Source organism: Myotis davidii, unplaced genomic scaffold, assembly GCF_000327345.1.
Source record: "Myotis davidii unplaced genomic scaffold, ASM32734v1 scaffold391, whole genome shotgun sequence".
In the NCBI taxonomy this organism is placed as follows: Eukaryota; Metazoa; Chordata; class Mammalia; order Chiroptera; family Vespertilionidae; genus Myotis; species Myotis davidii.
In genome coordinates this window covers 2,019,485-2,033,967 of record NW_006284336.1, presented here as the reverse complement: position 1 = coordinate 2,033,967, position 14,483 = coordinate 2,019,485, and the positions used below count along the sequence as shown (strand labels likewise).

General features: G+C 47.1%; 1 protein-coding gene across 1 annotated transcript in view; it reads right to left on the bottom strand.

The window, feature by feature from the left end:
• Positions 1 to 3,785: 3,785 nt before the first annotated feature.
• WWOX (WW domain containing oxidoreductase) overlaps positions 3,786 to 14,483 on the bottom strand; it is a 933,211-nt gene continuing 922,513 nt past the window's right edge. The window contains exon 9 of the mRNA XM_006754448.2: positions 3,786 to 4,827. Within this exon, the coding sequence (XP_006754511.1) occupies positions 4,639 to 4,827 (189 nt within the window). The 3' untranslated portion in view covers positions 3,786 to 4,638. The remainder of the gene's footprint in view (positions 4,828 to 14,483) is intronic.

Below are 14,483 nucleotides of genomic sequence, written 5' to 3'. Positions count from 1 at the left end.
AGTCTTGGACTTAGGCCCTTGCTTTTCATTACTTGAAAGATATATCCTTGGGTGAGGATTGAAAAAAAAAATGCCTCTATTATTAGTACATAATTTTATCAATAGACATAATTCATAGCCGTTTTTCCAGTGGTCATATTTTGTGATATTACTTATATTCTAAAATTGCAACTAGTTTGGCTGAATGGTGAAAGGCACCAAGAGTTAACGCACAAGGCAAGAATTGTTATTTTAGATGCTTTTTTCAATGTAGACTTCTACTAATGGTGCCTGCCGCTGACCGGAACGGGCAGCCGTTGTGGAAGGCCAGGCTCTCTGGCCCAGAGCTGACCCCAATGAAAGCCGTCAGGCCTCCTCCATTGAAATTCAAAACAAAACCACCCATAACCCCATTTTAAAGAGCAAAACCACAAGCCACAGCTTCAGTCATTGCTGGGGATGCTTCCATTTCTTATTTCCTATTGATAAGTCACAGAAAGGCCTCCCTTAATCAGCCATGAAAGTGGAAACTGGCTGCTTTTTGAGTTTGAAGAAACTTAGGGAGAGAGAGCAACTCAAACGCACGTGCGTGCAGAGAAGCGGCTCCCTCCTCCTGTTCTGGCGGCTCCGCGGCACCGGGGCAACGGTGGAGAACGCTGGACCCTGAGCCCATTAGAAGCGAAGTGCAGGGAAAGAAGGCCACCCGCAAACTTTACAACCAGGACAGGAGAAAGGATCTCTGGAGCTGAAGCCATATTGCCGGAGAAATGCACCTACAGAAACCATGTGTCAGGTTTCTATGGGGCATCGGGCACCAGGGCAAGAGCCAGATCAATGCTTAGGTAGGAAGCCAACTAGTCTTCCTTTGTGAGTAGTTCACCCATCGCATCAATTGAATGTGCATATACTGCTGGTCTATAGGACACTTGGGCTTGAAGGCGATGGACCGGGATTCAAATACTGGCTCTGATACTTACCACAGCTAAGGGGCTGTGGATAGGTTACTTTGTATAGCACAGTTGCAGCATCTACGAATAAAATAAGATGGAGTGATTTGCCAAGACTAGCGATTGGCACAGAGTAGATGTTTAATAAATAGTACCTGCAATTAGTAGTAGTGATGATGGTAGAGTGGGACCATTATTATAGAATTAAAGTGTATATTACATATATAATAAAATTATATATCTGTTTATATATGTCTATTTACACATTCATATGTCATGACAGATGGTGAACAATAGCCATGGGCTTAGAATAACCTAAAAGAAGCAGGTATATCTACTTGCTCACTTGTCCAGGAATTCCCCATGAAATTAGAAGTAAGATTAATGTGTCTCACAGGAGAAGTGGCTCTCAGGGAATGGTGTTTTAGTGGACTTGGGCATACTGGGCAAGTGGAGGCCTGGGTGCTGTTGAGGGGCCTCGGTTTAACTTCATGTACCTGGAGAACTTTTGATCAAGTTAATTAGGATCTTATGCGCCGCGGGGAGTATTATAGACATGAGATATGTTTTTTTTGTAGCAGGAACTGAGGGAGAGGTTGCCCTAAACTTTGAATTTCCATGTGGCACTCAGTACATATTTGTTGAGTGATTGATTGTCTGAAGGCTTAGTCTATCTAACTTAGGGAGCTCCTTGATTTAGGGCAATACTCACCTCCCCTGGTCAATTTCCTCCCAAATCGTATTGTACCTGCCTGGTGCAGAGCCCATTTGGAAGTCAGTCAGCACTTACCTGAACAGCACAAGGGGGCAGATAGCCCGCAGCTTCTCCCTTGGGTCTCTTCGATATTTTCGACATCCCCTTGGCTGATGACAGTCCACTGTCTGCTTTGCCATGGCTTAAATTCCACCTTCACCAAATGCCTAAAGCTTAGCTAGAGTCAGACCCATAAAGTCACTTCTCTGCTCAGCCCAAGACCTCAACATGATGCATCTCTTTGGAAAGGACGTGTCTAACTCGTTCAACGAGCGGTGGCATTGGTGCAGGGAAGAGGTATGGCTTTGAAATCAAACCAACCCAGGTGTGAATCCCAGCTCTGCCGTTTATGAGCTGTGTGGACAAGGTGAACTGTAACACATCTTGGCCTCAGTTCTTCATAAGACAGGAAGGGGAGGGCCACCTGGTAGGGTCGTGGACACATTAGAAATCAGATGTAATGTTGCAGCCTGCTTAGCACAGTATGTGGCTCACAATCATCCCTGCAAGGATGGGAATTATTTTCAGGAACATAATGCCTGGTCACCAAGAATCATTTTCTTCAACTGTTATTTATTAAGCACCTTCTATGTGACAGAAACAGTTCAAGGCACCGTGGCCACAGTTGTGAACAAAATAGATAGATCTAGTGGGGTTTATATTATAGGGAGGTGGAAAGAGAAAATAGCAAATAGATACATAATGTGTCCAATAGTATTCAGTGTTGTGGAGAAAATAAAGGGTGAGGGTGCATTGGGTGCCACCATGAAGTCAGTCACATTCTCAGAAAGGGGGGTTACATTTGAGCAGAGACCAGAATACAATGTGAGGGGACGCCATGCAATTCTCTGGAAGAAAAGCATTTCATTAGAGGTAACAGCAAAGATAAAGTCATTGCCTAGAAAGGGTACTTGGCATATTTCAAGAACACAGAGGCTGGAGTGACTCCATATAGCGGATGAAGAGGAGGTGCTATAACACAGGATCAGAGAGCAAGGTGGGGACCAGGTTATGAAAGAAACCCTGGGCTGTGGTAAAAATTTGCACTTGACTCAGTGAGATGAGAAGTTGTGTCAGTGAGTGTTGGCTGTGTACGAGTAGTCCTGGAAACGTCATGGCTTCACAGAACAAGCCTTTATTTTTTGCCATTCTGTGGGTTGACCTGGCTGGGGCTGAAGAGTCTGGGATGGCCCCGCCCACGTGTCTAATGTTTAGCCTGGGGTCAGTTTGGGTAGCGACCAGGTATCTCTCATCATCCGGCAGGCTAGCGGGTGGTTGCCAGGTTCCAAAGAGCAGCAAGAAAGGGCAACCCCCAGTGCACAGGCACTTCTCCAACTGGACCAGGTACGTCAGGCGGCCAAGGCCAGAGCCAGTGTGGGAGACAACCAGTCACGTGTGGAGAATGGGGATTATGGCAGTGTTGACCTCAAAGGCACTGGAGGGTTTGGACCAGAGAAGTGACATCATCTGATTCACAGCTTTAAAGGAGCTGTGATAAGGACTTTGTAAGGGTAAATATCGCCAGACCAGGGAGGGAGCCAGGCGATGGGCCACTGGAAAGCAATGGCATTTGACTGGACTGGGCCACAGAGCCAGAGGTTCATGATGCTGAGTGGCCTGAAGGTGCCATTACAGTATTTTGGCAAATGCATCCTCTCCATCTTGCCTAATTGGACCTTCTCAGACCCCTGGGATGGCCTAGAAACCAGGGTTAGTGAAAAGGGGCTGAATGGGAAAGAACCCCCAAACGGCCCGCTTTCTAATACACAGATATTCTCAGGGGGAACAGACCACTGAGGACCGAATAACCCACTATAAGTAATAACAGAACCTCTCTGGGTGAATTTAAACAGTAGTCATGTTTCTTTCTCTTTCTTCAACAGAAAATATGATGCTGGCATGCTAATCGCGTGAGACAACCTGGGCCACGGACAGCCACAAAGCACAAAACAAACTCAGAGAAGAAACAAGAACGGTGTTTTCCTGGCGTCTACAAGAAGCGCTTTATTTTTCCTCTAGATTTCTTTTCTAAAAAAAATGGCAAAACAAAACAAAAAACCAAAACTGTAACAAACATTTAAAGACACAAGACAGACTTCAGGTGATAACATTCGAGCATGCTCCTTTATTAAGCGTAGGATGGGAGGGATGACAGGACTGGTGAGCAGAAGGCTAAAGCAGGAGCCCTGAGGAGCTGTGAGCCGCCGGGGTGCTGCTTGAAACCGTGAATGAAGAATGAAGGGAACGGCTTTTCACCCCACCCCGCAATGATCCTGTAAATTCCTAGGGACACAACGCTTCCTTTCCTGCCTGTCAAGGTATCGGGGGGGATGCTTGGCAAAATTCATCTGCTATAAATGCTAAAGAATGTTTTGTATAGTTTGGCAAGGGAGTCGAAGGACTAGTACCTTTGTGACTCGTAGCTCTGTCTATGCCAGTGTCACCTCCATCTTCGCTGACGGGAACAAGGCTCAGGGGCCTCTCCCCAGGAGTTGCCAAGCCCACTTGGACTTGGTCAGAAAGAATGCAGCAGTGATCTCCTGGATCAATGCAGCGGAAGGATAAACACTCACTCTTGCCTGAACAGAGACAGCTCCCGGCGGCAGTGTGGCTCAGGCTGTGCTGGTGGGACAGGGGGCACCAGGCTACTCTAAATAGTGAGAGAGACTCGCTCGTGCTTCTACAATGAGACAGGCTACCACCAGGAAAGAAAAGGGACCCAAGCCTCAGCCAGCCCCAGAAGAGAGATCCTTGACCCCTGGAATTAATTCCCTGCTTCCCACTGGTATTTGACATTTTCCCATCTGCTGTGACTACTCTTATTTCCTTGGCTCTGGCGGATCAGTGTCAGAGGGACACGGAAAGGTCTGGATAATAAGTTGGGGAGGGGGCAGCGTTGGCAGTGACGTGCGGGCACACAGGATGGGCGTGTGTTCCCATCTTCACCTGAGCTCCCGCTTAGCTGGCCTGGCCGCCGAGTCCCTCCTGGATCAGCCTCTCGCTGAGCGCCCACAGGGCCCGGGCTGTCTCCTCCCTCTGAGCCTCCGCGGAGGGCAGGCAGCGGCAGCAGTTGTTGAAATACATCCCTCCCAGGCCCTCTAGTTCGGGGGCAGCAGCACAGTAGACGGTGGTGGCAGCTCCTTGTTGCTGGAAATTAAAAAGAAAAAAAAAGACCATAAGCAATTTAAGAAAAGAGGTGATGAGATGACTTTCTTCTGAGTGGGAATCAGCAAGCCTCTCCCCGCCCAGTCCGCTTGCACCTGGACCTCAGCGTGGCCAAGGGGCCTGAGCTCAGCCCGGGCCTGGAAGGTAGGAGGTGAGCAGCCTGGACAGCGAGCTCATGAACCCCTCTAAAGCTGGCGTGACTCTTTGCACCTCATATAGGAAAAGGCTTCAAAAATAAATATGCATATCGCTCACGTCGGACATCTCTCCCCAGCAAAGAGGAAACGAAGGCACCCTTCTGCACACGCAAGAGGACATTCGTCCAACCCCCTGATTTCTCAGTGCATAATGCATTTCGACACCAAGATGTTTCCAGAACCTTCTGTCTGGATGAAACCAACCACTCTAATAATGGCCCATCAGAGAGAAACCCCAGCAGGACCGGTGCCAGCCCACTCCAGAACGCAAGTTGCAATGAGTGCTATGGATCACTTTCCGATCACCTCTGGAGTAGCGCTGTGGCTAGGGCTGTGTGTGCCAGGGAGGGACCACATCATCCGGGCTGACAGGCTGCTGTCAGAGATGCTGTAAAGAGGGCAAGAACTCACTTTGCTTTGCAAGCTGTAATTAAAAATAATAGGCTGGTGTTCATAGGGAGACACGGTAGGCACGGCTCTAATTTAAAACCAATACAGTTTATCTGGCATCTTATGATTATTTATGTGCATCACAGCCCTGGTTGCATCAACTAATTATAGGCTGATAGAGAGGGGGGTTGTGGAAGAGGATGGAGAAAGGTAATGAGGGATAAGGTCACAATTAGTAAAACATTAAGGACATTTGATTGGGGAGGAAATGGGTTTCTGTCCTCCCCCAAAGCTTACCCTTTCCCTGCTCCTATAGGGTTTAAATTGTGCCCAAGCAGGATGCGTAATGGAAAACCATGCCACACAAATGGTTTGGTTTACATTCACTACAACCACCGGGGTCTAGGTCATTGTGAGGATCAGGGCCTCGAGATGTTCTAATTTTAGGAAAGTGCTACAAAACAGACTTGGGTTTTGATTGTTGTCATATCTAGTTCTCGTGAAAACCCCATAGTCAAATCAGTAAAGGGACATGGGTGTGAGGAGCGGGAGGGGGAGAGACTTGCGTTCTGATCACAGCTGGCTTCTCGATAGGCCAGGACAAGTCCCATCAGTTCAGAACTTGAATTCCTGACATGATTGAGCTTAAGTAAGTCATAATTGGTTTGTTACTTCCCCAACCCCCTCACCGTGCCCACTCCCCAAACAGACAGCTATCTTCTTGGATTCGGCTCTTTCTTTTGAAATTGATTTGGGTGGTGGCTCAAGGCTAATGGGAATAAGTTCATGTTATCCAATTTTTCTTTCACTGAATTATTATTGCTAATAACACTTTGTTTAGCACCTGGCACATTTCGCTAAAGAATTCGAGAGGCTTATCTGACTCCTTGCACCTCATGTGGGGAGGCAAAGTGCCTCTAAAGACAAATATCCTCTTGGCCTCACTTCTTAGCAGAGTTCAGTTGGAGATGGTGTTTTGCATAATTTTCTGGATGTCTATCTAAGATTTCCATTTTACTTCCCAGCTGCCAAAACCACCAGAGAGTGGTCAGGTGATTTACCATCAACTGTAAGGGGTGGAGAATCCGGCCAGCTCAGCCCCACATCCAGGCTCCACCCCGACGCGGAGCCTTGCAGTATCGGCAGGTATAGAGCAGGACAAATGGGCCTTTCAGAGCCACCAGTGGCGAGAAAAGATGAAAGTAGGCCACTCGGGAAAGCACAAAGCGGAATTCTTCCACACCCGGTGTAATAGTTTGCCACTGTGACCTTCAGAAATGATACCAGGTTGCACCCTTTCATGGTTGGAAATGGTATTTTTGCAAAGAAATTCTGCACTTGCATTGATTCAGAACCATGTTGGTGAGGGAGCTGGGGGCATGCGTTTTCCCTCCGTGGAATCCGACAGCAATCGCAATGACCTCAGTTCGTATAAACCTGTAGGTGGCTACCGTGCTGAAAGCCGTGCATGTTAGAAAAGCCCAACCTTGCATCAAGAGCTGGCATTGAGTCTTTTGCCGCCAGGCTTGGGGTGATGCACAATCTTAATTCCATCGCAAGAGGTTCTGTAGAAGGACCCAGGGACACCTGAAAGCAAAGACCACCTTCTCCACTCGGAGACCAACCCTGCATTGGGCAGCCTCCCTCTCTGGTCCACGCTCAATTCAACTGGTACTCGATTAGCTTTCTTGCCAGACAGCTAAGTAGTAACAGATCTTTCAGTCCCAAGCTCACTACCCTCTTTGCTCTGGGGGAATTCGCTTAGCTGCACCAGGACAGCCTCTGAGTGACATCTACATACAAGATGTGCCGACAGTTTCATAACAAGTTCTAATGTTTGGCTCATCAGAAGGAGACTGAGCTACGTGAGGGGAATCTCATTAGTAAATAGGCTGGGCTTGCTGATACAAGATCAAACATTTCAAAACTGACAAACACACATTTAAAAGAGCACTTTTATCACCGTTAAATGGCTTTCATGCCACTTTTTTTGGGGGGGAGGGGGCATCAGTACCTAATTCAGAAACGATGAAAGTCATATAAAGGGAACAACGCTACCAATTCCGTTACAAAACACCTGGCGCCACCATGTCTTGTGAGTTGTTACCACTGTTTACTGACCCATCGTGATAACAGCAACACCTTGACATAAAAGCACTGGCTGGAGCTGTGGGTCCCCCTCAACGATTTGTTAACAATTTCTCAGAAGCCTGCTTATCAGGGACTGGGCGCGGCGGCTCCAGTCTCCATCCCCTAGAATTGCCTATGCGTTAGGGTGTGGCTGGCACAGGACAGAGTTTCTGGGAAGCCCAGTAGAATCTGTAATCACGCCTGAACACCACTTCTGATCTGATCAAACGTTTTCGAGCTGCCAGAGGAGAGCTGAGCCATCCATCTCCATACTGTATGTAAAATCACCCAGAAATCTTGTTGGGGATTAAGTTAAGAGTATCTTGGTCATAAAGGTTCATCATTCTCCTTCAGAAATCATTTGTCAGATTCGCAGCCCTGTCTCCAACTACAGGAAGGTGGACTTAGAAAGTGGTTGCTGTTTATTTATAGTTGAGGCCCTGAGCCCTAACTTATCCATCCTTCCCAAACCCTTTGTTGGGATGAAAATATTAAGTAGCCGCTTTTCATCAACATTTATTTGATGACTGCTAGCCAGCAATTTGTAGCTGTCAGCATGGAATCTAAATGAATATTGACTCTTTTAAAGGAAGAGGTACAGAGGTTTCTAATAAACAATACATGGTAAAGGAAAAACCACCCACATATCAATATTTGTAATGCATTGGTTAGTACTCTAACCACCTACATATTGATATTTGTAATGCATTGGTTAGTACTCTAATATAACTCACGTTTTAATAAGGACACATATTACACGGTTACTGTTTGAGTTTCTCTATTTTAAAATGCATGCATATTTAAAAGACAGAGTAGATCCCTATCTTAAAGTAGATTAAATTACGAGATGTATAACAAACAGACACTGTCACAGAATATCTATCTATAGTCGATGATTCTGAAGGTAGATGTTCTAAGATTGCTTTATCACAGACCTACAGATATCACAAGATTGCATAGAAAATGCTGAACGAATAGACTTTGCAAACAGTACAGATGTGTAAGGGAATGTGTCAGGGGACTGAGGCTGGGAACCCCACGGGCAGGAAGGAGAGCCCTTTGGGAACAGGGCAGCAGTCCCTGTGCTGAATTCCCAGGACAGAGAGGTGATGTGAAGTGAGGAGGTGCCTCTTCATATCCTCAGAGCTTTCCCTGTTCCTCATCTGGGATCTGTTAGGCAAGACAAACCCTCCCCAAAGGCAAAACCGGCCACCTCTCCAGTGGCCCGTGAATTCGGCAGGATAATCTACCAGAGCTTTGGCGTGAGCACGCGTGTCACCCGGGGAGTGACTGCCCCCGCAGCCTCTGCCTTTCCCCGCCTCCCAGCAACACCCGGAGGCGTTTCTGCCGTTCGCCTGACAGTGCAGCCCAGAAACACACCTGCTCCCCCAGGACAAGGACAGCTGAAACCTCTGATTTTAAAGGCAAACAAAAGCAAGCTGCTCCGAAAGGTTTCGAGTCCCTACTGACCGAGAACAACCTTCTAAGCTGACAACGGTGCCGTGAATTGTGTTCGTTTTTAGGGCAACGCAGTGCGCACAGAAAGGAGGCTCCTGGGCCTCCCCGTCAGCATGACCGTGGCCAACGAGTCGCCCTCTGCCTCCACTGGGATGCTGGTGTCACTGAATAGACCAAGGTTGTGGAGTAAGTGCTAACCAACCAACACGCCAACTTGTCCCAAAGTTATGTGAGAAGAAGAGAGGAGAGCAGTCTACTCGAAGGACTCTGCCCTCCAAATGGTCCTGCTTTCCTAGAGGCTTGTTGCGAATGAGGACCATTCACGAGGTAGCAAAGGCCAGCATCTATGGAGAGCGACGATTCTTCAGGCAGGCACCGGCAGGACGCTTGTAATCGCGACACTCTCACCCACAACAGCCTCAGGAGCAGGGACAACTGGATCCCCATGTGTAGAGAAGCCCATTTAGTGTCAGAGGTCCAAAGCAACTTGTCCCAGGTCACTCTGATGACCACACAATGGACCCTCCCCAGAATTCAGACACGCTGCCATAGAAACCTCCTGTCAAACATGTGACACAACTGTTCGCACACTGCCCGACCCTGTTCTGTGTCCCCATGTGGCCGAAGCTTCCTGTCCATGCCCGGTCACAGTGTGACACCCTGGCATGGCCTGGAATTAAGCGTGGGGTTTGCCCTGTGTTCACCTGAGAAATGTTAAAAGGAGATTTTCCCATTGATTTAGTCCGTGAACGAAACAGAAATTATATCCATTTGGATGAACAGAAGTGAGGATTCGGCAAAACCTCAGAAGATCCAATAGCAAATGACCCTTAACACAAAGGTCACCGGGTCCAACACGCCACCTCCAGGTGCCAGGCTGGCCCAGCTAAGGAACCTTGTCTTGGATGATAGACTTTTTTCAACACCTAAACTGAACCACCTCAAAACCAGAGAAACAAACAAACTCCACCTTAAAAACCTGTGTATGTGTAAAGTGAGCGAGGCCTTTTGGAGGGTAATATCTGACACACTAGGTCAGGGTTGCAGGCAAAGTGTGTTCCAACCCCCTTCCTACCCTCCCCCAATTAATCCTTAACAAATTACTTCCTACAAATTCCCAGCCAGTGTGACTCCTACAATGGCTGTAAACAATCAGGCTCAGGTACAGGCAGACGCGTCCTGTGGGCATGGACGCAGAACTGTCCTGTGGCTTCAGGAGTTTTGCTCACAGCTGTTCTTAGCAGTTATCATAGAAGGGAAATACACTTAACTTCTCAAACTGAAACAGTGGAGGTCAGGAAAGCGGGCATCTGTTGTAAACAGTGGGAGCTTTAGAGTCTGAGAAGGTCCTGGAAACGGACTTAGCCTGGCCTCCCAGGAGAGGATGTGCACACTGGCACCACGGACTTGGACAGCGTGTGTGGATATTTACCTCTTGCTACAAGGTACCGGCTTCTTTGCTAAAAGCAGGTTCACGCCTGTGAAAAAGACTCGGAAGTTCCTGTTCAGTGGACTGTCTCTCCCGCTGTGTGCCCAGTGACACCGGGGACACAGTCTATGAAAAGGCTTGACAGAAGTTCGCTGAGGGAGAGCTAAGCGATGGACCATCCCCAGCCATCCCCAGAGATGCAACTGGTCCACCACCCACGATCGCAAAGGGTATCTTGAGTGAAATGTTTGAAGGGAAACAAAGGTGACACAGCTTTCACGGGCCTCCATTTGGGGAGAATCTCAGAGGTGACACGGAGCCTTCCTCATTTGCATCCCAAATAGTAAGCCAAACCCCAGTGAGGGTACGAGGATCATTCTTCTAGACAAAAGACATGAATTTCTAGCAAGCTCCCTATGGAGTTCCCAGAAATTGACTTCAAGACCAGGACAGAATGACTTGCAAAGTCAGGAGTGTTGCTGTTATGTCTCTGAGAAATATTTGCAGAAAAAAGCCCAGAGACTAGTAGGTGCTGGATGGAAAGTTGGAAATGATTTTTTTTAAGCTGAAGAATATATTTGTCTTCACTAGCCTTAAGTCTGGGAGAGGAAGCGGTCGTCCATCCGGACCATCCAGGGAGGTCCAAAGCCATGTTTGTTTTGGGAAGGTCGGGCGGGGAGGGATTTCCACTCCAGCGGGATTCAAGGGCAGGGTGACCTGGGTAGGCTTTCAGGACCTGTGTTTTGAATTCCGTGAACTGTTCTGAACTTTCTCTTGAAATGAACGAGGCCCTTTTCATACCTCCTCCCTGTCCCAGAGTCCTTGCCATCTATGGTCCAAGGGTTCTGTGAAAGATTGATGTCTGCCCCCAAAAGAATGGAAGTGTGCAATTTAGAATGATTTCATCTCCCTGGGACCTGCTGCTGCTGCTGGGGGACTCTAACACACTTTGGTGGGGCGGGAGGTGCCCTCTGAATGAGGGAAGAAAAAAGGTGGCCCAAGGGCCAGTCCAGGGGGTGATGTTATTCATGTACATCCCACCTTCATTTGTGTCTGCCAAAGAGGTGAGGGACTGGACTGGCCCAAGGGGTGGTCTCATTACCACTGAGATGTTGACTGTGTCTCATTTCTATGACCGAGTTCCCCGGGCATTCCCTGCCAGTGCTCTCTGGAACGCCGACATTGCTCAAAGCACAGCTTCTTTTCAATGGGTTTTCTCTCGCTGGGACGGAACACTGCATTGGGGTATCCATTCTTCCATGGGTTGGTTTGCAACAGCTAAGCAGAGGAGCCATAGACACTTGCCACTGAACTAGGCATCACCCTTCGACATGGGACAAACCTGACGGCCCCTTACGGAAACGTTCCCATTGGGCCGCCTCAAAGCTGGTGCCGAAGGAACTCCTGAGTGTTTATAAATGGTAAAAGAAGACTTAGCTTGTGTTAATTTGAAACATTTTACATTCTTCCTCGATGTTTTTAACCTCGGTTATAGCTAGCTCTGTACAATGTAGATAATGGATGCCTCTGTATTTGCCATGTACACTGATAGAAACCTTTGACATGATTGCCAGGCGGAATTAATGGGTTCAGTTCTAATATCAAAGACGGTCTTCAGTGTAGCGGTGAAACAAAAATATCTTCCTCCCCCTGCGCACAGTCACTCCACCTCGTTGGCCTGACACGTGGGCCCCCTGGAAAGCCAAGAGCAGACTGCTCTGTGAGCGGGCAGGACTTCCGGGCAAACCCCAAGCAAGCTGTTTAGATGTTGAGGTGGACAGTTCATTTACACCTAGGTCACGGGCATATCCCACAACATTGACTGAAAAGGCATGTGGGGGGCGGGGGGATAAAACCCACAGGGTGCTCCGATGGGGCCACATCACGGTGAGAAATTAACCCTTAACTCAGAAACAAATGAAGGAATAGACTTCGCAGTGATTCAGATCAGAGGCAGGCCCCCAAGTCCAGCCCCACCGCTTCAAGTTGAGCACAACGGCATTAGGTCTGTGCATGCATTTTCACTGGGAGCTCACACGACCAGATCATTTCTCAGGCTCATTTCTAACGCTGGCCTTGTTAATATTTCATTTAGAACATACTGTGGAGAGGGCCTCATTTATATGACTTCCATAATTAATGGTGATAGCTTAGGCACTGCCTTTACACAGAGAGATCTCGTCACAGTGGTCGATGGGTAATGAGAAACAATAGATATTTCATTCACCAGCAGCTTGTTGCTAGTTAGTAGGAAATGATCGTGTGCTCTGTTGCTTTAATTGCCAGGGTACATAATTCTGTCTGGGTGTTAGTGAACATTTTAAAGCACTTGATGCAAATAGACTAGGAACAAAACCAAACCAAGTTTACCTTGATTATGTAACACCTTAGCATAGAAAGTTACACAGGTATGTTTTTTTTAAATTGCATTGCATTCTATCATGCAAATATTATCTAAATATGCATGTACTGACGACTCATCTGTATTTTAGGAAATACAATTAGGCCGCCTTTCTCTTCTCCTATGTAGACTGTAAATAACTGTAGATCTTTCTCTTGTTTCCCTATGTAAATATATGTAAATACTAACAAGCCATGCATGCTGATATCCTAGGCGATTTCAGGTAATTTTATAATCTGCAGGCATGTACTTGAACTGGTTTGTTAAAATGAAAAAGAACACAAAACCTCGCAAACTCTTTAAAGCTGAATAGAAATTAAAGGTTTCTTCCTAGACTGTGGTGGCTTCTTTTGTTTGCCGTCTCGTCCCTGAACCGAGTTCCCACTCAGTTTCTCTGGCCTTCTCCCAGAGGGACACACCTGGGCGGGCTGGGGGCCCTAGACAATGGCTGGACCACGTGCCTTTGTCCACACTTTCCTTTACACACTTTCCTTGAGTTTTCTAAAGAATCTCTAGGATCATAAGATAGGCATTTTTGGATTTTTCTAGCAAAAGGATTTGGAGTAGAAAGCATTCATGTTCATTGTTCCCATAGGTGCCTTACATCCCCCAAACCCTTGAAAGAACCCTGTCCTTCCTGTTGCAACGATGCACAGATGAGTCCCAGCAAGATCGGTATTTGCCCAATGTGACAAAACGATTAAATGCCTCCAAAACCCCCATTGGTACCAAGGCTCAGTAAACTTTTTCTGCAAAGGGTCAGAGAGGAAATATTTAAGGCTCTGCAGGCCATACAGTCTTTGTCACAACTGCTCAAATTCGCCACTGTGGTGAAAACAGCCACAGACATCAATATGCAAATGAACATGGTTCCAATAAAACTTTATTTACAAAGTGGGCCGTGGGCCAGATTGGGCCTACAGGCCTCAGTTTGCCAACCTCTGCGCCACACCCTGGGGAAACTCAGGTGTTCTTCAGCAGACCGTTAACACTTCCCTTTTGAGCATGTGTTTGATGGACTGCGGGAATCATGCGATCAATTGAAAATTCTCCACCACTTCCCTGCAGGTAGCTACACTATTTGCAGAAGTCATAAAATAAGGAGGTGAGCAAAAATGAAGTCCCTTGAGCTTATAAATCAAGCTGTCTTCCTCAGACAAATCTCATTGCCAGGTTTCAATTTAGTTATCTTTTGTTTTCATAAATGGAGATGGAGAAAAAAGTATGAAAGACTAAGGTAAAAAAAAAAAAAAAAAAAAAGAAAGAAAGAAATCGAGCGACACTCAGGCTTCAGTGAGGGGAAGGAGCTATTACCTCAGGTCTCTATGGAAACCAAGCGGCACACCAACTTTTTAATGGGTGGAAAACAACGTTGGTGTTTGAAGATGTTTTCCCTAAGTATGATGCTTCCGTGTAAATGCATTAATTGACAGTTTCCTTCAGGACTTCTTTATTGAAGTTTCCAAACTTAATTTGATGGCACAGGGAACTCTCTGGAGCCCTTGAAGAATGCTGCAAAGTTAGGGTCTTAGAAAAATGAGCCGGCTCTGCCTCTGTGTGCACATCCAAGCCCATTCTCCCGCAAAGCCAGCGAAGAGCCAGCCTCACTCCCTGTAGTTTTCCATTTAAAAAG